The sequence below is a fragment of the Aegilops tauschii genome, chromosome 5, assembly GCF_002575655.3.
Source record: "Aegilops tauschii subsp. strangulata cultivar AL8/78 chromosome 5, Aet v6.0, whole genome shotgun sequence".
In the NCBI taxonomy this organism is placed as follows: Eukaryota; Viridiplantae; Streptophyta; class Magnoliopsida; order Poales; family Poaceae; genus Aegilops; species Aegilops tauschii.
Window position 1 is genome coordinate 485,455,287 of NC_053039.3, and position 21,852 is coordinate 485,477,138.

Consider the following 21,852-nt stretch of genomic DNA (forward strand, 5'->3'; position numbering starts at 1 on the left):
GTTTTCCACACAGCATTATAACTGACAATGGTACCAATCTGTCTAAAGGTTCCATGGAGGAGTTTTGTCAACGAGAGCATATTCGGCTTGATGTTTCATCAGTGGCTCACCCTTAATCCAATGGTCAAGCTGAGAGAGCCAATCAGGAAATCTTGAAGGGCATCAAGCCCCGGCTTTTGGTCCCTTTGCAACGGACGCCGGGTTGTTGGGTGGAGGAGTTACCCTCCGTGTTATGGAGCATCAATACTACTCCTAACAGGTCTACGGGTTACACGCCTTTCTTCATGGTTTATGGAGCAGAGGCGGTCCTCCCTAGCGACATCCGTCATGACTCGCCTCGAGTGGCGGCTTATGTTGAGGCGGATAATGAGCGGTCACGCCAAGATGCTCTTGACTTATTGGATGAACAGCGTGATGCGGCAGCGGCAGCGGCTCGCTCGGCGATTTACCAACAAGACCTGCGCCGCTATCACAGTCGCCGGGTTAAGTCCAGAGTCTTCCAGGAAGGTGATCTGGTGCTCCGGCTCATCCAAGATCAAACAGATGCACACAAGTTATCCCCGCCTTGGGAAGGGCCCTTTGTGGTCAGCAAGAACTTGCACAACGGGTCATACTACCTTATCGATGTTCGGGAGCACAAGGATTCACGTAAGTCGGAGGAACAGACCCGTCGGCCGTGGAACATAGCTCAGCTTCGGCCTTATTACACTTGAGCCACCGGCTCTCATAATGTACATATTTCTATAGCCATGTATATATTATGATAAATAATAAAGCAGGACCTCTGTCCTTTTCTCCTCCAAAGGCAAATGTGTTATTGTTATTTCTATTACAACATTACATGGTCACTTGGAGGTTGATCCGGCTTATGATCGTATTCGAATCTAGCCGTTAAACAATATGATCGTTTGGGGGCTTCCTGTTCAAACATAGGTCGTATTCGAACCAAAGAGAACATAGCTATCGATACCCACTTGATTGGCAAATTGCCGAGCTCATTGGGGAGTTTGTCTTGATCATATTTGAATCATAGTTCAACCCCCTTTGGGAACCGACGTGGATCGTATTCGAATCAGCATCGTTAAACAACTCTCAAGGTCATTTGGGGGCTTCCTGTTCAAACATAGGTCGTATTCGAACCAAAGAGAACATAGCTGTCGGTACCCTCTTGATCGGCAACGCCAAAGCCACTGGGGGCTTATGATCGCATTCGAATCTTAGCTTAACCCCTTTGGGACAGTTCTCTGGTCGTATTCGAACCAGAAGCCCCTAAGTTTTGATTTTTTGGTTTGCAACAAGTTCTTTTGATCATATCAACAGTGTGCAAGGGCGGTTCTTACTCCGCCGGCTTAACTTTGCTTAACAATGATGATAGCACACAATAAGCATTATCAATGCTGGTGAACCGGAGTTGAGTTCTCAACCTCATTATTTGGGTTACATAAACCGGAAGTATACTTGAAGGCTTGCAAGTATGCTGTTATGGTTACCTCGAGGATGTAATGGAGAGCCGGTCTTTGATGACTTCGGTTCATATTCCGGGTTATATGTAAAATATATGACTCTCAGTGCGGTAAGCCGCCCAGAGACTTGTGATTTGTTTTCTATGCAGGACAATTAAAGACAGCTCTTTAACTTAAGAAAGGGAGATGATCGAACATAACCCGGAGGAATATAAAGGAGCAGCTTCAACGGAGTTCAGCACCCTACACGTGCACCATGGCACGATAAAATTAAGTGTTTGTCCTACTCTATTACAAGACTCCCCGAGTCCAAAAGGTGAGGCATTGTTTTAAGGTGTAACCATGAGCCGCCTAAGAAATCAAGATGCTTGTTGGGCTGAAGTTCCCGGCTCATCCCTCTCCGCTCCTCTGGCTGTTCCCATGACCTGGAAGGTTGATGATTTCCAGTCAATGCCGCTCAAAGCTTCGAATTGAGCCTCATCATCAATTAACCTGGCCGGGTCAACTTCTGGGGCGAAGGTATGCTTACGAGTCGGCGGGATCAGGCTGACTGCTTCATAGCGTGGAGTTGGGATCCTCTGATTCTCCGCGTCATAGCCCGGCTGATACTTGGTAAGGTCTGTGTCATTCCCAATCAAGGTGGCCACCGGGTGCACGCTCTTCACACAGGCGGCGAAGTCTTTCTGGTCAAAGGGGGTACCGTCTTCCTTCAGGCTGGGGTATCCAAGAGCGATGTCGGCCGGGTCTAGCTCCGGTAGAAACGCCTTGGCCCGGCTCAGAGCAGCTATAGCTCCGGCTCTTGCAGAAGCCCGTCTCAGCTCTTGGAAGCGTTGAGGAAGTACGGCAAGCCGCCTGAGTACGTCTGCCAGGTGAGTGGGAACTTCATTGGACAGAGCCACAACGGCTAAAGCACGTTGTGACCCGGTGTAAAGTTGCTCCACCAAAGTGTAAACCGCCTTCAGCTTGGTCAGCACATTCTGGTTGAGGTTGGAACTCCTGGGACCTGCATTACAAAGTCAGGTGAGCTGATGGCAATGGTGGGACTTATGAGACATGAAGAATGTAAACTTGTTAAAAGCTTGCAGAATGACTTACCGAAGATTGCGGAGACCATCTGCGACACATGGCGTTTTAAGCCGGAGAGTTCGGCGGTTCTTTCAGTCAGAGCAGCCTCCGCTTGTTCGGCCCGGCTGAGCAAGGCAGCCTTCTCCTCGGCCCAAGTATTTCTTTTTGTTTCAAATTTCTTCTTCAGTTTTTCTTGTGCAGCAACACTGAACTCAAATTTTGCATTTGCCTTCCGGGTCTCAGTTTCCTGAGTCTTCAGGCAGTTCTTCAGCTCAGAGATTTCTGATTCAAATTTCTTGCAAGCAGCCTGTACAAATTCCGGGTTACAATTTGAGTAATCATCATGCAATATAAAAGTCCCAAGCACTTTGCAAGCAAAGACACTTGGCACTTGGGGGCTAATGTATGCTGAAAGATTCTATTTATAGTGCCGGTTCATGAAGGTAAGCCGGAATTAAGTCTACAACATATTCTATCATAAGTAATAGACTTGGGGGCTAGCATGGTAAGAATGACTATGGAGTAAGCAAGAGAGTTGTACCTCAGATTTTTGCTGTATCTGCTTCACCATGTCAATCTCCAAGTCCCGGCTGTTGTGCACTTGACTAATATAACCAGAAACAATGTCTTCAATGCTCAAGTTAGCATAGTCAGTGATATCCAGTCTGGCCCTGCCGCGCTCCAGCAGTTCTTCTTTAGCAGAGCATCTGGCCAGCACAGTGGGTCTTCTCGGCTCAACATATTCGGTCCGGGTAATCACCACATCCGGGTCATTGGCCGGTTGAGCTGAACTGGGGATCTTCGGGTTGTCAGAACTCTCCATGGCTTGTTGTTCAGTTGGAGCGGTGGTGTCTGGTGCAGACGGCGGCTCAGAAGCAGAGGCGTTGGGTTCAGTCAAGACCGGTTCTTCGACCGGGTGACTTTTCTTTGCCCTTTTGGTGAGCTTTGCTTGTGTGCTGAAAGTCAAAAGGTTAGTGCGAAAACATGAATAAGATAAGCATAAAATAAGATGATCGTCATTACCCGGGTGCAGTCTTGAAAGCCGGCAAGTTAGATTGCATGGAGTCACCGGAGGAAGGTGAAGTTTCCTGATAGTTTGAATCAGAAGAGTTGAGTGGTTGACGAGTGATGCCCGCCAAAGGATGAAAAGGATATAAGTTGGAGATAACCTCGGTCCGGCGCTTCCATGATGCTTCAGGTAAGCCGGAGGAGAGATCTGCATCCTTGTTGGCCTGGGTTTGCCTCCGGCTCTCATGAATCTGTTGCTTCAAAAGAAATTGAGGATCTTGATAAGCTAAAGGATGGGAAAATCTTACTTTCCGGGTTACTCTTCGGACTTTCAGCCTTGGCAAGGGCTCCGAGTCGGAGGAAAGTATAGTTACCTCTTCAATCACCGGGTTACTCGCTCCGGTGTCATCCTGCTGATAAGCAGTGTCGATAAGGTGGTTAAGAACAACAAAATAACAAGAGAAGAGCATAAGAATGAAGGGTTACCTCTGACTCGGAGGTGTCATCCAGCTGAAGCAGGTCTGAAGCGCTAGGTTTACTCCCCTTCTTGCGGGGAGCGGCTCTCCTGGCGGCTTTCTTAGCCTTCCTGGCTTTTTTAGCCGCCTCATGATCGTACTTGACCTTCCAGAACTTATCATTGGCCTGAAAAATACAACAAAGATTTCTTGAGATTAAGATGAAAATTGTTAAAATGGAAGGTAAAGTGCTCAGATCAGTAGCTTACCGTCGGAGCCGGGTTAGCTTTGTAGAAGGGACTTAAGCCTGTCCTCCCACAGTATGCTAAGCTCTTGTTCAGAAGGGACTTGGTCATGTCGTCAACGACGTCCTCAGGTAAGTCGTTGGGGCTGTGCCGCAGGGGATCATCCTTCCGGCTCGTGTAATCACACATTAAGCCGGGGCGGCGGCTCAAGGGAATCACCCGCCAGGCAATCCAGACCCGGACCAGATCAACACCGTTAAGACCATTTCCCAGAAGAGCTTTTATCTTGTTGATGGTGGGGATAAGCGGTTGACGGTCAGCTTGAGATAATTTGTCTGGCAGGGGGTGATTTGACTCCAGACGCAGGGCGCGAAAACCGGGCAGAGGGTTCTCATCAGCCGGAGAAGTATCCTGGCAGTAGAACCATGTCTGGTTCCAGTCCTTTGGGTGGCTTGGCAGTTCAGCATAAGGAAAGAGGCAATCTCTCCGTCGTTGGATTGAAATTCCGCCAAGTTCCAAGCTAGGCCCGTTGGCACACTCGTTCTGGCGGTTCAGATAAAACAGCTCCCTAAAGAGCAGTAGGTTGGGCTCTTCTCCAAGGTATACTTCACAGAACACTTGAAAGTTACAGATATTCGACACGGAATTGGGTCCAATGTCTTGAGGTCGCAGATCGAAGAAGTTCAGAACATCTCTAAAGAATTTTGAGCCGGGAGGTGCAAAACCCCGGCTCATGTGATCAGCAAATATCACAACCTCTCCATCTCTTGGTTGAGGTCTTTCTTCCGACGGGTCAGGGGCACGATAGGACATGACCTCCTTCTTAGGCAGGTACCCCGTCTTCACGAAATCATCTAAGGTGTCATCAGTAATGTTGGACCTCGCCCAGTTGCACGTAATGGGTGCCTTGGGAGCCTTGGGCGGCATTGTGAAAGACAAAAGCCTATGACAAAAGGAAATGTCTGGTTCAAATATAAGCCGGAGGAAGATTCCAGTTCAGTATTCAAGATGGCGGCTTATGAAGGGGCCTAATGATATATGGCTAATTGTGTCGGGTTATCTAAGCCGCTGTGGATATCATAAGTAATTCACTTTGTTTAAAACTCTATCATGAATGAGCCGGAAATTTCACAACGCATGGCCTCTTTTAAGCCGGAGATATGAGCCGCCATAGCTAACAGATGCAATTTTTGACTAAGTGTGGCACAAACAGGTTTCACAGATCACAGTAATTATTTTGGATCAAACGATCGTCTAGAAAGGAAAAATTTCTAGACCTAGAAAGCTGATACAGCGAAGTTCATAAGCTCAGAACGAGGCCTTTTTGCGGACAAAGGGGATCTACTAGCATAAAAATGAGTGAGAAACCACTACCGCAGGAGTTCTATCCTACTTTCTGGATCAAAAGAGGTCGCGGAGGCGGAACTGTGAAGAACTCGGTATGAACTACGAAGAACAGGGGAAGAACGACGAGAACCCTAATGTGAATCTACTGCATGGAGTGGCAAGGACTTACTGGCGCTGATGAGATGCGGAGGTGGCCGCCGTTTCTCTGGACCAGTTCAGGGTGATGCAGCGGCCGAGGTCGAGGAAGACAAGGGGCGCGGCGGCGGCGGCGGAGCTCGAGCTCTCGGGTGTCAGAGGAGGAAGACGATGGAGGAGAGGAGTGATGAAGGCTTATGGGCCGGGCCTATTTATAAGGGACGACTGATCAATGGGCGTGAGAAACGAGGAGGCCAAGACGTGATTATCTTGCCACAGAAACGCCTCGATTTTCGGGATAGCCATTAAAAATAAGATCCGTTGGGATATGACAGACTAAAAAATGAATTTAATGGAAGATGACGTCATGGCGGGTTACTAGGATCCAGAAGATGATGTCACGGCGGGTTATAACCTTCGCACAAGCAGAAGCCGGAAGATTTTCTCTTGAAGGGATTGAAGATTGACATGAACCGGTTCAAATCAATCTGGGGCCTAATGTTGAGGATATAACCATTAGAGTCACCCGCCCAGGAGGGGCCGGGTTACTCATAAAGATCATCACGTGAAGCCCAGTACCAAGCTTGAGGATGGCGGATCAATAATGGGCTTAAGACCCGGAGGCGGTCTAAGGCCCGTAGTGATAAACCGCCGTTATGGCAAGAGTAGTTAAGAGTCCGAGCCGGATACTGTTATAAGCCGGCCGGGACTCTGAGAGCCGCTGGACGTCAACCTCTCTATATAAAGGGACGACCCGGCGGCGGTTCAGATCGAGAGACAACAGATCGAGAGCCAGGCGTAGCGATTAAGCTCCCTGGTCATCAAAACCCTGAGCAATACCACCTCAACTGGACGTAGGCTTTTACCTTCACCGTAAGGGGCCGAACCAGTATAACCCTCGTGTTCCTTGTCCCGCTTAACCCCTTTAAGCTTCCTAGCTGCGATGGCTCCACGACTAAGTCCTTGCACGAGGACATCTGCCGTGATAAATCCACGACAGGCGGGGTCGACGATGGTCTGCCACGTGGCAGCACGGGACTGGTGCGGGCGCGGCGGCGGGTTCGTCCGGCGCGGACCGGACGCGTCCGGCGGCGGAGAGGGAGCGGGCTAGGGTTTCGGGACCCGGATTTGGAGGAGGGTGCACATATTTATAGCTAGAGGGAGCTAGGAGACTCCAAATGGGGTGTAGTTTTCGCCCACACGATCGTGATCGAACGACGGAGAGCATGGAAGTGACTTAGATGGGTTATTGGGCTGTTTTGGAGGGGTGTTTGGCTGCAACACACAAAAGGCCTTTGCGGTTACCCGGTTAACCGTTGGAGCATCAAACGACCTCCAAATGGAACGAAACTTGACAGGTGGTCTTCTGGTGGTGTACCAAGGCCACTTGGCAAGACTCGGTCCATTCCGAGAACGTTTAACACCCGCTCATGAAAAGAGACAAGAGGGGTGCGCCGGTGCATGTGGGAGTGTCGGATTGCAAAATGGACAACGGGGAAAAATGCTCGGACGCATGAGACGAACACGTATGCAAATGAGATGCACATGATGACATGATATGAAATGCATGACATGAACAAAATGCAAAACGAAAGACAAAACCCAACCACGAAGGGAATATCATAACACATAGCCGAAAATGGCAAGAGTTGGACTTATAAATATGGAAAGTCACATCCGGGGTGTTACACAATCTCTGTATCAGCGGCAGTTGGCTGCCTCAAGTACTCTGGGCCAAACACCTCAATCACAGCCTGGCAAAACTTGTACATTGACATCAGACATGTTGTCTCACTCATACGCACATACTCATCCACCAGATCGCCTGGAATTCCTATGCAAGCATGCGGATGGCCGCGGTGCATTTCTGGTAAGAGGAGAATCCAAGCTTGCCAAGGGCATCCGTCTTGCACTCGAAGTATGGGTCATGAGCAACCACTCCCTCTCGGATACGATTGAACACATGCCTTGCCATACGAAAACGGCGACGAAATTTATCCGGCTTGAAAAGCGGAGCGTTCGCAAAGTAATCGGCATAGAGCAGGGCGTGGCCTCTCTCCCTGTTGTGGTTCACGTCGGGAGCACTGCCAGGGACTGACCCCCTGTACCGTGGAAGCTGCCGTTGGATGTGGTTGTGAACGACCAGTGCAGCCACCACAAGATCTTCATCATCCGACGACGAATCGTCCGATGAACAAAGGAAGTGATGGAAGAAAAACTCGTCTCCATTGTCCATACCTTTGTGGGCAAAATGTCGAACACCTTGCGGTCGTGGTGGCGAAGAGGCCGCGATGATCACCTCGACGCAGCAGGCATGGTTGCCGGCCGGCTACTGGCCGCTCTGGAGCTCTCGTCGGAAGCTGCCGCGGCCGCCGTGGTACGTCGTCGGCGGTCGTGTCCCCTCTGCCACCGGCAAAGACGGCGACGGCCAAACCTCCTCCGATCGACGGCCAAAACTACGGCGAAAGCGCGGGCGTGGTGGCGGCCATGTCGAGACGTGGTTTGGTATGGACGGCCGGGGGCTGCGCGGTGAGGAGGCGGCCAGAGAATAGCGGCGGCGCCGGTGGGGAGAGAGGGTGGAAGCGTTGGGAGCGGAGGGACTGCTAGTGTCCCCGACAGGCGGGCCACGAGGGGGACAAGGGCGTGCGTCGAGGCCGTCCATGCGCGTCCGTTTCACCCCAAACCGAGCGCAAATTTGGCCCGGGATGGATCGAAAACGGACGGAATCCGGACTTTTGTCTGTTTGAGGCCACGCGTTGGACCGCGCTATTCATTCATTTTACCCCAAACGGACGCACCCGGACAAGATAGGGTCGCGCGGTGGAGTTAGCCTTAAGGCGGTTTGGCCGCGCCTGGCTTTGCGTTGGGCCATTTGGTTTGACACCCGCATATGTCGACTAGGACAGAAGGCTCTACGGAGGGCCGGCCAAAAGGTTGTGCGGAGGGAGTTAGCCAACTGGTGTAATCCCATCGTGTCAGGTCTGGTTCGATAGGGGCAACCGAGTACGGAAGTTCCATCCAGCCAGGGATCGTGACAACAAGAGTCCGGCATGCGCGTGTTTGTCCCTGTTGTGTCTCGACCGCTCGCGAGGCATCTACGCGGTGCTTCATTGTCCCCAACCAGGTACGTCGACTTGTTTCGTTTCTCCGCACGGGCAGGGCCTCCTTTGCGCGAGCCGGGTTGGGTGTGAGCAACGTGCCAGGGACGACGTGTCTGATGCTCCCTGGACATTTCAGTATTTCCCTTAGGTCGGTTTTGTTTCCCTATAATTTCTTTTTTTTTACCATCAGTACAGATACAAGCGTTCATATACACGCGCATACACTCCCCCCTATGAACGCACATACGCACACCCTATCCCTATGAGCACCTTTGAAAGACTGAGCCGGCATATCATCTTGAAATTTACGAAGCTACCGTAGGCGCCTCGTCATCGACGGAAACGTCTCCTCCCACTGAAAGCGCATCGCTGGAAATCCTAAAATAAATCCAGGAATAACGCGAGCACCAGGATTTGAACCCTGGTGAGTTGGGGATACCACTATCCACCTAACCATCTCAACCACAGGTTGGTTCGCTTTCCCTATAATTTCTTTGGGTGTGTGTGTGTGGGGGGGTGGGGTGGGTGGGTGGGGGGGTCTTTTGTTTTCTTTCCTTCCCATACTACGTTGTTTCTGCGACGTCTTCTTTGACTTCCCGGTGCTTTCCGATTCCCTTCATTCTTTTTGTCGGCTGAGGTTCGGTCCTTTTTGACTCTTGGCTATGTTGGTCTTGTTTTTTCTTTCCTTCCCATCCTACGTTGTTTCTGCGACGTCTTCTTTGACTTCCCGGTGCTTTCCGGTTCCCTTCATTCTTTTTGTCGGCTGAGGTTCGGTCCTTTTTGACTTTTGGCTATGCTGGGTTTTCCTTTGTGGTTGTCTTTGTTTTGCTTTTGTTGTGCTGCTTCTGTTGTTGTGTTCCTTTTTTCGAGCTGTCATCTCTGCTTGCGTTTTTCGCGGTGCGCTTTCACCCAGTGTTATCACCGTTAGGCTGACGTTTGTGTGTCCATGTTATGTCGACCGCCTCCTCCATGTCGACTGTTTCTCGAAGGAACCGAAGAAGATCGGGCGGAGAGGCAGGCATGGGAGAGGACCTGGGATTGTTCTGAGTGGGCCGAGGAGGAGGTCCTCCGTGATGCCGAGCAGGGGCACCGACGGTGTGGCTAGAAGCAGTGTTTATCAATTGCTTCTTCCATCATCGTCCCTATTTGCAAAAGTGCGTCGTCATAGGCGCGGACAAAAAAACGATGGGTGGTGACAAGCAAGCTGCATGAGAGTGGAGGTCGAGGCCGCCTGAGCAGCTCCTGGGTGTGAGCCCCGCGTCGTCCATGGCAAAGATGTTCCCTATATCCGAGGATGATTTTTTTGCGAGAAAACTTCCAATATATTATTTTTCAATCATGACAGTACACCAAACAACAGAAAAAATGAAATTACATCCAGATCCGTAGACCACCTAGCGGCGACTACAAGCACTGAAGCAAGCTGAAGGCGTGCCGCCGTCATCGCCCTTCCCTCGCCGGAGCCGGGCAAAACTTGTTGTAGTAGACAGTCGAGAAGTCGTCGTGCTAAGGCCCCATAGGACCAGCGCAGCAGAACAACAACCACCGCCAAAGAAGAATGACGTAGATCGAAAGGATCCAACCTAAAAAAACACAAACATAGACGAATTATGACCAGATCCCAACGAAATTTTTAGGTCACCATGTATCGAGTTGTCTCAAATAAAATAACTTGATATTGTAGCGGTGGGATTTTACAGCCTTACCAAGAGGATTTGAGCGCGAGTGGACGAGATTTCATGGCTCACAATTCATACGCTCAAAAGGTGTGGTAAGATTTTTTTAAGCTTACCAACTTGTGACTTTCATTTTAAACTACTAATCTTCTGTTTTCTTTCCTTCCCATACTACGTTGTTTCTGCGACGTCTTCTTTGACTTCCCGGTGCTTTCCGGTTCCCTTCATTCTTTTTGTCGGCTGAGGTTCGGTCCTTTTTGACTCTTGTCTATGCTAGTCTTGTGTTTTCTTTCCTTCCCATCCTACGTTGTTTTTTTTGACCAGAAACAGTAGGAAAGTCTCCTACTGTGTAATTATATTAATAGAAGGATCTGTACAAGGTGAGTATTTACATCATGGGGGGGAGGGGGAGAGGGCAGACCACTTTGGGTCCCACCCAGAAGATCTAGAAAAAGAGGGGGGGGTCTAGTGCAAAGAGTGTACAAAATTCCGAACTAGAGACCTATTTGTCTCTTTGACCCTATGCTGCAGAAGTTCAAAGTCTTTCTTGAATCTATCAAGCCACGATCGGAAGGAAGGATCTATTGATCTGAAGTGTTTGTTGTTTCGTTCCTTCCAAAGGCTCCACGACGCCACAACAAATTTTTCAAACAGCATGGGCGTGGGGTGGTTTGTTTGTTGGTCTTCAATAGCTTGCACCCTATTCCCAAAAGGTTCCCAGTTGATGTCCAGGGCTTTCCAACATTGCTTACTAAACGAGCACGTGAAAATCATGTGCTCCACTGTTTCCTCGATGTTGCGCCCACACAGTAGACAGTTGTGGTCATCACCGATGTTGTAGTGGCGTCTTTTCAGCATATTCCGGGTGTTCAGCCTGTCGTGGAGGAGAAGCCATGCAAAGACTTTCAACTTCATAGTACATTTAGATCTCCACAGCCAGTGAAAAACTTTATGAGCGTGGACCTCCCGAAAGTAGAAACGGTAGTAGTCCGTTGATCTGTAAATATATTTGCCCCAAACATAGCTCCAGACATCCGAGTTAGAGATCATAGGTTGGAATGATGAAGCGATCGTTTGAATTTGCCGGACTTCATCAAACGCTTGGGGGGAAAGTGGCAGGTGAAAAGCCAATCCAAGAGACATGCTCCCCAAGAAATCACGGACAGAAATATCCTCATTATTTGCATATGAGTAAGCCCGAGGATGAGAGTCTAGTAACAGTTGATTAGTCCAAAGATCTTTCCAAAAGAGGGCAGTGGAGCCACACACAATATTAACATGAGAAATGCCGCGAAATGTCGGCGTGAGCTTTAGTATGTCACGCCACCAGAAAGAACCAACCGGATCCATTGCATGTGGGATTTTCTGATCATAGTATGTGTCCCAAGTAAGTTGTACCCATGGAATATCCAGTTTGTTATAAAACTTGTGTAAAAACTTCAAGAGGAGAGCTTCATTCTGGATCTTGAGGTTTATGACACCAAGCCCTCCATTCTTCTTAGGTTTACAAACCATGTCCCAGGTAGCAAGCGAGTTGGATCTCTCACCTTGGTCAGTTTTTTTGATCCATAGACATCTTCTCCTGATTTTATCCAGTATCTCAATGAGTTTAGGTGGGAACTTGAGCGTACACATAGCATAAATGAGTAGGGACGTGACTGTGGTGTTGAGGAACGTGAGCTTCCCAGCGTACGACATGAGTGAGAGCGTGGAGGAAAGATTTCGTTCCACAGTACTAACCAGAGGCATAAAGTCAAGAAGTGTTGGTCGGGAGGTGCCTAGGGGCAGGCCAAGGTATGTGAAAGGCATGGATCCAATGGAGCATCCGAAGATAGAGGCAATATCTGCAGCCAATCTCGGGTCGAAGTTGATGGGTATTAATGTGGATTTATGGAAGTTGATCTTCAGGCCAATAGACTGGGCATAATCAGATAGAATGTTCTTGATGATCACAGCTTGTCTAGGGCATGCAGGCATGAGAAGTAACGTGTCATCGGCGTATTGGACGATCGGATAATCCATATTACCGTTGGAGGGGAAGGGTAGGTGAATCAGACCTCTTCTGAAGGCATCGTTAATAGCTGATTGCAGAAGATCTGCAGCGAGGACAAAAATGAGAGGTGAGAGGGGGTCTCCCTGTCTGACTCCACGTCTGCAATGAAATTGTCGGCCTGGCACACCATTGAGCAGAATAGAAGAGCGGCCTGAGGAGAAGATCGTTCTGATCCAAGATAACCATTTTTCATTGAAACCCATGTGTTTCATAATGTTAATCATTGCTTCATGCTCAATGGTGTCGAAGGCTTTAGCAAAGTCTAGCTTCAGGAGCACAATTTGTCTTTTGGAGGCCTGGCATTGATGGATATACTGAAATGTCCAAGCCAGACAATCTTGGATGGACCGCCCTTTGATGAAACCGTATTGGTTGCGATGAATGATGCGTAGGATCACCTTTTGTAGACGATTTGCCAGCAGCTTAGTGATAAGTTTGAGACAACAGTTAAGCAAGGTGATCGGACGAAAGTCATTAACTGTGGTTGGTGATCCATTTTTGGGAATGAGAGTAATCAGGCCATCATTAATACTTTGGAGATTAAGATCACCAGCGTGGAATTGAGCACACAGCGTATAGAAGTCTTCCTTGATAATTTGTCAACAAGCTTTAAGAAATAAACCACTAAAACCATCTGGGCCCGGGGCTCGATCCGCAGGCATTTCTTGGACAACCCCATCAATTTCATCCTTTGTAAATGGGTCGGTGAGGTGATCAAGGTTGGCAGTCGGTTGAATAAGAGCCGGAAGATCAAAGCGCATTTGTGTGGGATTGGACGTACCAAGCCTCTCCGTGTATGCATGAAACAAGAGAGCTTCTTTGCCTGTATGATCCTCAACCATCAAGCCCTCATCAGTTTGGAGTAAAGCCACATTGTTCTTCCTGTACCTCTCAGTGGCAATTGCTTGGAAAAACTTGGTATTTTCATCTCCGAATTTAACCCATCCTACGTTGTTTCTGCGACGTCTTCTTTGACTTCCCGGTGCTTTCCGGTTCCCTTCATTCTTTTTGTCGGCTGAGGTTCAGTCTTTTTTTACTCTTGGCTATGTTGGGTTTTGCTTTGTGGTTGTCTTTGTTTTGCTTTTGTTGTGCTGCTTCTGTTGTTGTGTTCCTTTTTTCGAGCAGTCATCTCTGCTTGTGTTTTTCGCGGTGCGCTTTCACCCAGTGTTATCACCGTTAGGCTGACGTTTGTGTGTCCATGTTATGTCGACCGACTCCTCCATGTCGACTGTTTCTCGAAGGAACCGAAGAAGATCGTGCGGAGAGGGAGGCATGGGAGAGGACCTGGGATTGTTCTGAGTGGGCCGAGGAGGAGGTCCTCCGTGATGCCGAGCAGGGGCACCGACGGTGTGGCTAGAAGCAGTGTTTATCAATTGCTTCTTCCAGCATCGTCCCTATTTGCAAAAGTGCGTCGTCATAGGCGCGGACAAAAAAACGATGGGTGGTGACAAGCAAGCTGCATGAGAGTGGAGGTCGAGGTCGCCTGAGCAGCTCCTGGGTGTGAGCCCTGCGTCGTCCACGGCAAAGATGTTCCCTATTTCTGAGGATGATTTTTTGCGAGAAAACTTCCAATATATTATTTTTCAATCATGACAGTACACCAAACAACAGAAAAAATGAAATTACATCCAGATCCGTAGACCATCTAGCGGCGACTACAAGCACTGAAGCAAGCTGAAGGCGTGCCGCCGTCATCGCCCTTCCCTCGCCGGAGCGGGGCAAAACTTGTTGTAGTAGACAGTCGAGAAGTCGTCGTGCTAAGGCCCCATAGGACCAGCGCAGCAGAACAACAACCACCGCCAAAGAAGAATGACGTAGATCAAAAGGATCCAACCTAAAAAAACACAAACATAGACGAATTATGACCAGATCCCAACGGAATTTTTAGGCCACCATGTATCGAGTTGTCTCAAATAAAATAACTTGATATTGTAGCGATGGGATTTTACAGCCTTACCAAGAGGATTTGAGCGCGAGTGGACGAGAATTCATGGCTCACAATTCATACACAAGATTTTTTAAAGCTTACCAACTTGTGACTTTCATTTTAAAATACTACTAATCTTAGACAAGTTATACAACATTGTACGGCAAAGTATGGCACTCACGTAGAACCAAACAGCCCCTAAATACCAATTGTGAGGCCTTGATTTGGATCTCATGTAGTATTAATCACGGAGATAGTAGAGACTAGAGAATGGGGACGAGCAGAAGAGGAGAACAGAGAGAACGAGACAAAGGTGAGATTGAGCCGTTTCTGTGCATATCACAGTGATCGCTACAGCGCACCGACAGCTGGCTCTGACCCGTGCACCGCACGCACGCTCTACCACCAGGCCCACCTGCCAGAGACCACTCACAGCCAGCCAGCCAGGGACGATCGGGTCCCACCGATCTACACGCTGTCACGGCAACACCACAGACTCCGTCAAAGGTGGAGGCGGTGACAGAGAGCGGTGGGTTTCGAAATTTTGGGGAGTCGCGCCCCACACCATTTGCCCTCCCCTTTCCCCTTCCATTCTCCACCCCCGCGCGAAACGCAGGGAGAGAAACCCTAGGCTCGTCGGCGGGCGCGACCGGCGAGAGCGCGGCGACGGCGAGGAACAAAGGTGGGGGGAGTGCGTGACAACGACCACCACGCGGAGGCGAGCGGTACCAGCTGACCAAGCAGCGCGCGCGCGACGAGAGAAGGGGAGGGGGAGAAGGAAGGAGGTCCCGTCGGTGACGCGAGGCGGGGGACGGCGAACTGCTACATCTCCGGGAGAGAGAAGGTAAATCGCTCGCCCTGGTCTCCAATTCGTCTCGCGAACGGCAGGGGGAGGGGGGAGAGTGGGGGCAGGGGCGCTTCGCCCACGCCGCGTCGTCATCTTCATCGACGAAGGGTGGCTGGGAGGGGAGGCTAGGGTGGCCGGAGTCGGAGGAGGGGGGATCCAGAGTCGAGGTCGCCGGTGGAAATAGTCGCGCGCGGAGCCCTGGGTGCAAATCCTGCATCCCGCTCTTCACACATCGAGGATCTCACGGGGAACGTTTTTTCAGGCAAGTTTGTTCAGGTAGATGCGGCATTTTTCCCCAATTCACAGATGCTGGCCCTTAAGCGCTCTTTTTGTCCCCTGATGAACAGGCAAGTTCGGAGAGGCAAGTGCAGGGGGCAAGTTTGAACAGATGCAAGTGTAAGAGGGCATTTGTCTAGAAGAGAGATCAGGCAATACTGACAATAGGAGAGGATCCCCTCAGGCAATAGAGTAGTGCATCATTAGGAAATTCTGTGTTAAAAACGCCGCAATTCTGCATATACTTTATGTAGTCTCTAGCATGTAGTTCTCTGTTTCTGCATGAAATGGGTGTCTCTAGTATGCTTCTCTGTTTCTGCACATTTTTGTCAGTTTATTTTCTCCGCTGGTTAGCGAGGATCATCTGGTATCTTGCTCCAGTCTCACCCAATTGCTCCTGTGTACAGCAAAATCGCAAGTCGGCAATGGATCTGGTGGTGGCAGGGCGCGGCGAGGCCATCAAATGGCTCCTGACCAAACTCGGGGCGCTGCTTGCTGAGGACTACACTCTGATCCAAGGCGTCCGTGGTGACATACAGTTCATCACAGACGAGCTCGGCACTCTGCAGGCGTTCATTGGCGACCTCGGCCGCACGGATCCCCACTACCACGACCTCCGGACGAGGGATTGGCTCAAGCAGATCCGTGAGGTCACCTACGACGTCGAGGACTGTGTTGACGACTTCGCCCACCGGCTGCATCACGACCCCACAGCCGACCTTTGCTGCTGCTCGTTTGTTGCCTTCAAAATCTATGAGGTCTGGACGTGGTGGCCTTGCCACGAAATAGCTTCTACCCTATCTGAACTCAAGATGCGGGCGCAGCAAATTGGGGAACGGCGCATCAGATACGGCCTTGACAACCCAAAGACCAGCAGCGACAGGCCCGGTGGAGCTGACATTGGGTTCAATGCCGCAGAGAATCAGCAGACAAGGCTTGCGCTTGTTAGAACCAAGACACCTGTGGGAGTTGAAAGGGACATGGAGATGCTTGCGAAATGGATGCTGACAGCTGAGGGGCCGGCAGTGACCATTGCAGAGCAACTTCCAAGCAATAGCACTGTTGTCCGTGTGGAAGAACCTAATGCAGATCCAACAAACCATGGTGTGCTATGCATAGTCGGATTGGCAGGGGTGGGCAAGACCACAATAGCCAGATCATTATATCAAAACTTCAGTGATCAGTTTGACCGCAGGGCGATGGTCACAGTGTCACAGAAATCTGATGTAGAGGCAGTACTAAGGAGTATACTCTACCAGATCATGCCACAGGTCAGAGAAGGTACCAGGCAGCAGCGGTGGTGGGACACATCTCATGGCAGTATTGGGGGCAGCACCTTGAAGAAAGCACGTGATAGACTACAAACATTGAAACTTCAAAAACTCAAGGAAGAGCTTAAGGAGCACTTAGAGAAATACAGGTATAACATCCATCAAGTGGTCCTTTGTGTAGCTCATCACTATGCTTTCTATGCATATTACATGAAAGCATCATCGAATTGCATAACCTAGTCTTCACATGATTTACATCAGTTTTTCTTATGTTATTTGAATTCAAGTTCAACAAGATAATTTTTTGCTAGATATGTACTTTCATTTCACTCTTTGTTATTCCAACACTTCATTTACATTGTTGAAAAGTGACTCATCTTGTTATCTTTTCTTCTCATGGCAGTTACCTGCTCGTGCTGGATGATGTATGGTCTACTGATATGTTGGAGCTGATAAAGAAGTCACTGCCTAAAAGTGAGAAAGGTAGCAGAGTGATTGTTACGTCAAGATTCCAGGCTGTTGCCAGTGCTTCAGTAAGGAATAAAGGAGATTATCTTTACGAGGCTGTAATCCTCAGCGAGGACAAATCTGAAGTATTATTTATGGACATCATGGCTGAAGCTAAAGGTTGCCAGGAACAGCAAGATAAGAGCAAAATTATACCTGAACACTGGGAAATGTGCATGAGGCTGCCATTGGCGATAGTTATCATGGCTGGATATGTTGCCTGCAACCCACATATTTCTGACTGGAAACAAGTTTTTAAGGATCTGGTACCAGACTATCTGAAAACTCTTTCCCATGATGGATTAATGTGCATTATTGATAATTGCTATTTTGATATGCCACTTGAGATCAAAAGATGCTCTCTATATCTCAGTATATTTCCAAGCGGTTCGCAAAATAGCAGGAAACGCCTCTTAAGAAAATGGATCTCAGAAGCTCTTGTCAGTGAGAAACAAGGATTGAGCATAGAAGAGGTTGCAGAAACATGCTTCAATCATTTGATAAAGAGACAGATAATTCGAGCTGTGAAGCACAGTAGCAATGGAAAGGTGAAGACCTATGAAGTTCATCACATGATACATGAGTATCTTGTGTGCAAGGCGGGTGAAGAAAATTTTGTCACTGTGGTTGGTGGCCAGTGGTTCGTTGCACCGCCCAGTAATATGGTTCGGCGTTTGTCACTTCAGAGTGATGGTTTGAAGACTGAGAGTGCAAAAAATAGCATGAACCTATCCCATGTGCGATCGTTGAGCATATTTGGTACTTTGAATGGGTTGCTTTCCAAGCCACAAAAGTTGAGAATTGTGTAACATTTGGATCTTGAAGGCTGTACAGATTTCAAACAAGAACACACAAAAGTTGTTTGCGAACTTTTTCTTCTCAAGCACCTCAGCCTCTGCAGAACAGACATCGCAAAGCTTCCTAAAGAGATAGGGAAACTTCAGTATTTAGAGACCCTTGACATCAGGGAAACTGGTATTACAAAGTTACCCAAAACTATTTGCCAGCTGGAAAAGGTGAAGAATATACTTGGCGGGAACAAAAAGACACGGAAGGCATTGAAGCTTCCTGAGGATATGAAGAAGAAGCCAATAAAATCCCTCTGTGTACTGTCAGGCATCGAAATTGTCGAAGGACCATCTTCAGTAGCAGATTTCCGTCAGCTGACCAAGCTGAGGAAGCTTGTAATCTACAAGTTGAACATCGAGAATGAGGGTAAACTTTTCGATGAATTGAGGTTCTCTATTGAAGATCTTTGTGGCTACTCGCTCCAAACCCTTGTAATTGATGATGGGTCTGCTGGTTTTCTCAGCTCATGGGGTTGTCTCTCCTCCCCGCCCAAGTTTCTGAATGCCCTTGAGCTGTCTTGCAAACTGCAGGCGAAAGTGGTTAATCTCCCAGAATGGATCAATGAACTGGACACACTGACAAAGCTAACCCTCTCACTTGGGATGCTTAGCTCAGATGCTTTGGTGCAACTTAGCCAGCTGAGCAAGCTGTTCTCTCTCACATTTTCTCTTGATGACGCAGAACAGGGTCAAGAATCGGAAGCCACTTGCAGACAGATCCAGCTTCACTTGGAGCATCCTAACATTACCATGATGATCATAGTTCACCCTGGTGGATTCGAGAGTCTGAAGCTTCTTCGTTTTTCTGCTCCTTACGTGCCAAAATTGGTGTTTCTGGAGAAGGCTACACCGAACCTCGAAAGGCTTGATATACGGTTCTTTGCTTTTGAGGGAGTTGACGGTATAGAACACCTTAAGGTTCTGAAAGAGTTGCACTTAAGTTTACACAACAATGGAAGCCAGGGTACCAAAAAGATAATACAACAGATTTCAAATAAAGCACGGCAATGTGAGAACGGACCAAAGTTGATTGTCGATCAGTACCATTAGGTAGGCAAATTTCAGTTTTCATATCATCTTCTGTTCTTCATATCCTTCTGTCTAGCTATATGGGTGAACATCATGTTGACAAAATTTTGTTTCTCATCAGTGTCTATGGATGCGTGCTCAGCGAGGAACTTCAACTGAGTGAACCATGGCTGCTGGTGGTGAATAGGGCTGCACTTCCGATTACATGACTGCTTCCGTCCTCTGTTAATCTCTACATCAATTTCTGTTAGGAGTTTGTGTGGATAACTTCTTGTGCTTCATGTGAAGCCAATGCTTCTTGCCTTGTCCGTATGAGCTTTTGTGTATCGTGCGGTTCTTGATAATGAAAATACAGGCTGAGTCCTTGGATCTGAAGAAGACGTAACTTCTTTTACTTAGGAGGAGAATGTGGCGTTTGCTGGTGAGGTAGTGCCATAGTGTGGTGGCGAATGGTGATACAGATTTTGTTCTTAGTTGCATGGTGTGATGTGAAACTTGATAATGGTTTTTGTTCTTTGCTTGACTATGAGAAGGGATACAACAGCTGCTTTTTGAGAATTTTGAAGGTAATAAATGCTTGGTGCTCTCAGAATAGAACAGCAGATGGATCGAAACAGAGTAAAATGCTTGATTTTCCCATGGTACTGTAAAGAAGTCGCAGGTAATTAATTTGATGACTGGTTGCATGGCTTAGATGTTGTGGTGTGACAATCGCCGATTGTGTCACCATTCCTATTTTCCTGCTTCTTGGCTCTTGCCCTGTGTTGTTTAGGAGTGTTGGATTCCGGAAGTCTGCAAACTAGCTATTTGTTCACAGGTTGCCCATTGGACAACCATCATTGTGCTCTTGCTGTCAGTGTATCCTGTAACACGTTGAAAGCACGTGCATGAGATGTATGCATTTGCAACAAATCCTTGGGATGATATTGGTAAAAGAAGGTTTGCAGTTCCTCTGGTGACACTGCAGGGTTAGTTTCCTGAAGCTGCTCGGCTCGTTTCAGTTTTAGCCGCGCCACTGTAGGATGTGCATGGCATCATGGTGGCTTCTTGTTTTTTGTTGCAGTTCGTTTCTGCTGCTTGTTAGTCCTGGAGAGTAGAAAGACGGTGGCAGTGGAAGAGGTAGCTGGTTGGCTTCAGCTTGGCACACGCAGTTATGCAGGACAGAAGTCGATGAACAACTCAATGATTTCGGTGTCCGGCACCCGGTCAACTGATACTGACTGCAGCGATGGCTGACAAGTCTATGAAGAAGAAGCCGGTGGGAATGATTGAAGATGTTTCACTGAGATTATGCAACGGGAGAAAACGATACCCACAGATGGTATTCTTTTAGGATTTATTAGCAAAAGAGCCCATGCATAGCAACGGGAGAAAACGTTACCACATGCCTGATAAACGCGGGGGGGGGGGGGTTGGCAAATTTCAAAAAGCAAAATTTGCACAGAAACAGATGCGGCTCAGTCTCACAACATAAACTGGAACAAAATATACATCTTACATACATATATCTATATAGCTTGTTCACACGTATACATATTTGGTATTGTAGACAATTACTCCCTCCGTCCCATAATATAAGAGCAGTGTCCTCTTATATTATGGGACGGAGGGAGTACTATTTAGTGAGTGCTCCATAACAGAACCATAGAACACACCAAACTGACCAAAAGAAGTGCACCACAGCCACAACAGTAGATTACATCGGACTGACCAAAAGGCGATTAAATATGAGACCAATAACTACAGATATGCTCTCCTCGGCTCGAGATTCGGGTTGGCTAGAAAATAGGTGCGGGTGGTCTTTGCGTAGATCTTCCTCTCGTTCCCAGGTGGCTTCATCCTCGGTATGGTGGCTCCACTGAACTTTGCAAAACTTGATAACCTTGCTGCGTGTAACTCGGCTGGCAAACTCGAGAATCTTGACAGGTTTCTCCTCGTAGGTCAAATCACTATCCAACTGAATTACTTCCAGGGGCACTGTTGTCGGATCACGGGTTCCGGCAAAACCCTTAAGGTTCGAACTCCGGGGTGCGCGTGAAGTTCTCTCCCTCCTACCGATCCGCGTCTTAACTAGCTAAGATCTCAAGAACGAGCTCAATGAACTCGCAACCACGAAAGACACAAGATTTATACTGGTTCGGGCCACCGTTGTGGTGTAATACCCTACTCCAGTGTTGTTGAGGATATAGCTACTGGTATAACCCGCCCGAGATGGGCCGGGTTACATTGCGACAGCTCTTCATTCAGAAGCCCAAGGACAGGTTAAGGTTGGCGGTTTATTAATAGGTCTAAGGCCCAGAGGCGACTTAAGGCCCGTAGTAGTAAACCGCCATTGTGGCATGACTTGTAGTGTAAGGCAAGAATAGTTAAGAGTCCGAGCCAGACACAGTTTATGAGCCGGCCGGGACTCTGAGAGCCGCGGGGCGTTAACCTTTCTATATAAAGGGACGACCCGGCGGCGGTTCAGGACAAGTAAGATCAGATCGATAGCCAGGCATAGCGGTTCAGCTCCCTGGTCATCGAAACCCCAAGTAATTCCACCTCAACTGGAGTAGGCTTTTACCTTCACCGTAAGGGGCCGAACCAGTATAAACCTTCG

At 48.5% G+C, this 21,852-nt stretch overlaps 1 protein-coding gene across 1 annotated transcript; it reads left to right on the forward strand.

The window, feature by feature from the left end:
* Window positions 1-15,019: 15,019 nt before the first annotated feature.
* LOC109732682 (disease resistance protein Pik-2) lies at window positions 15,020-20,084 on the forward strand. The gene is given in 4 exon segments (XM_073498222.1): window positions 15,020-15,319; window positions 16,006-17,018; window positions 17,273-19,274; window positions 19,375-20,084. Coding segments are annotated over 2 exon segments (2,997 nt in total). The 5' UTR covers window positions 15,020-15,319; window positions 16,006-16,023; the 3' UTR covers window positions 19,375-20,084.
* The last annotated feature ends 1,768 nt before the right edge of the window (window positions 20,085-21,852 follow it).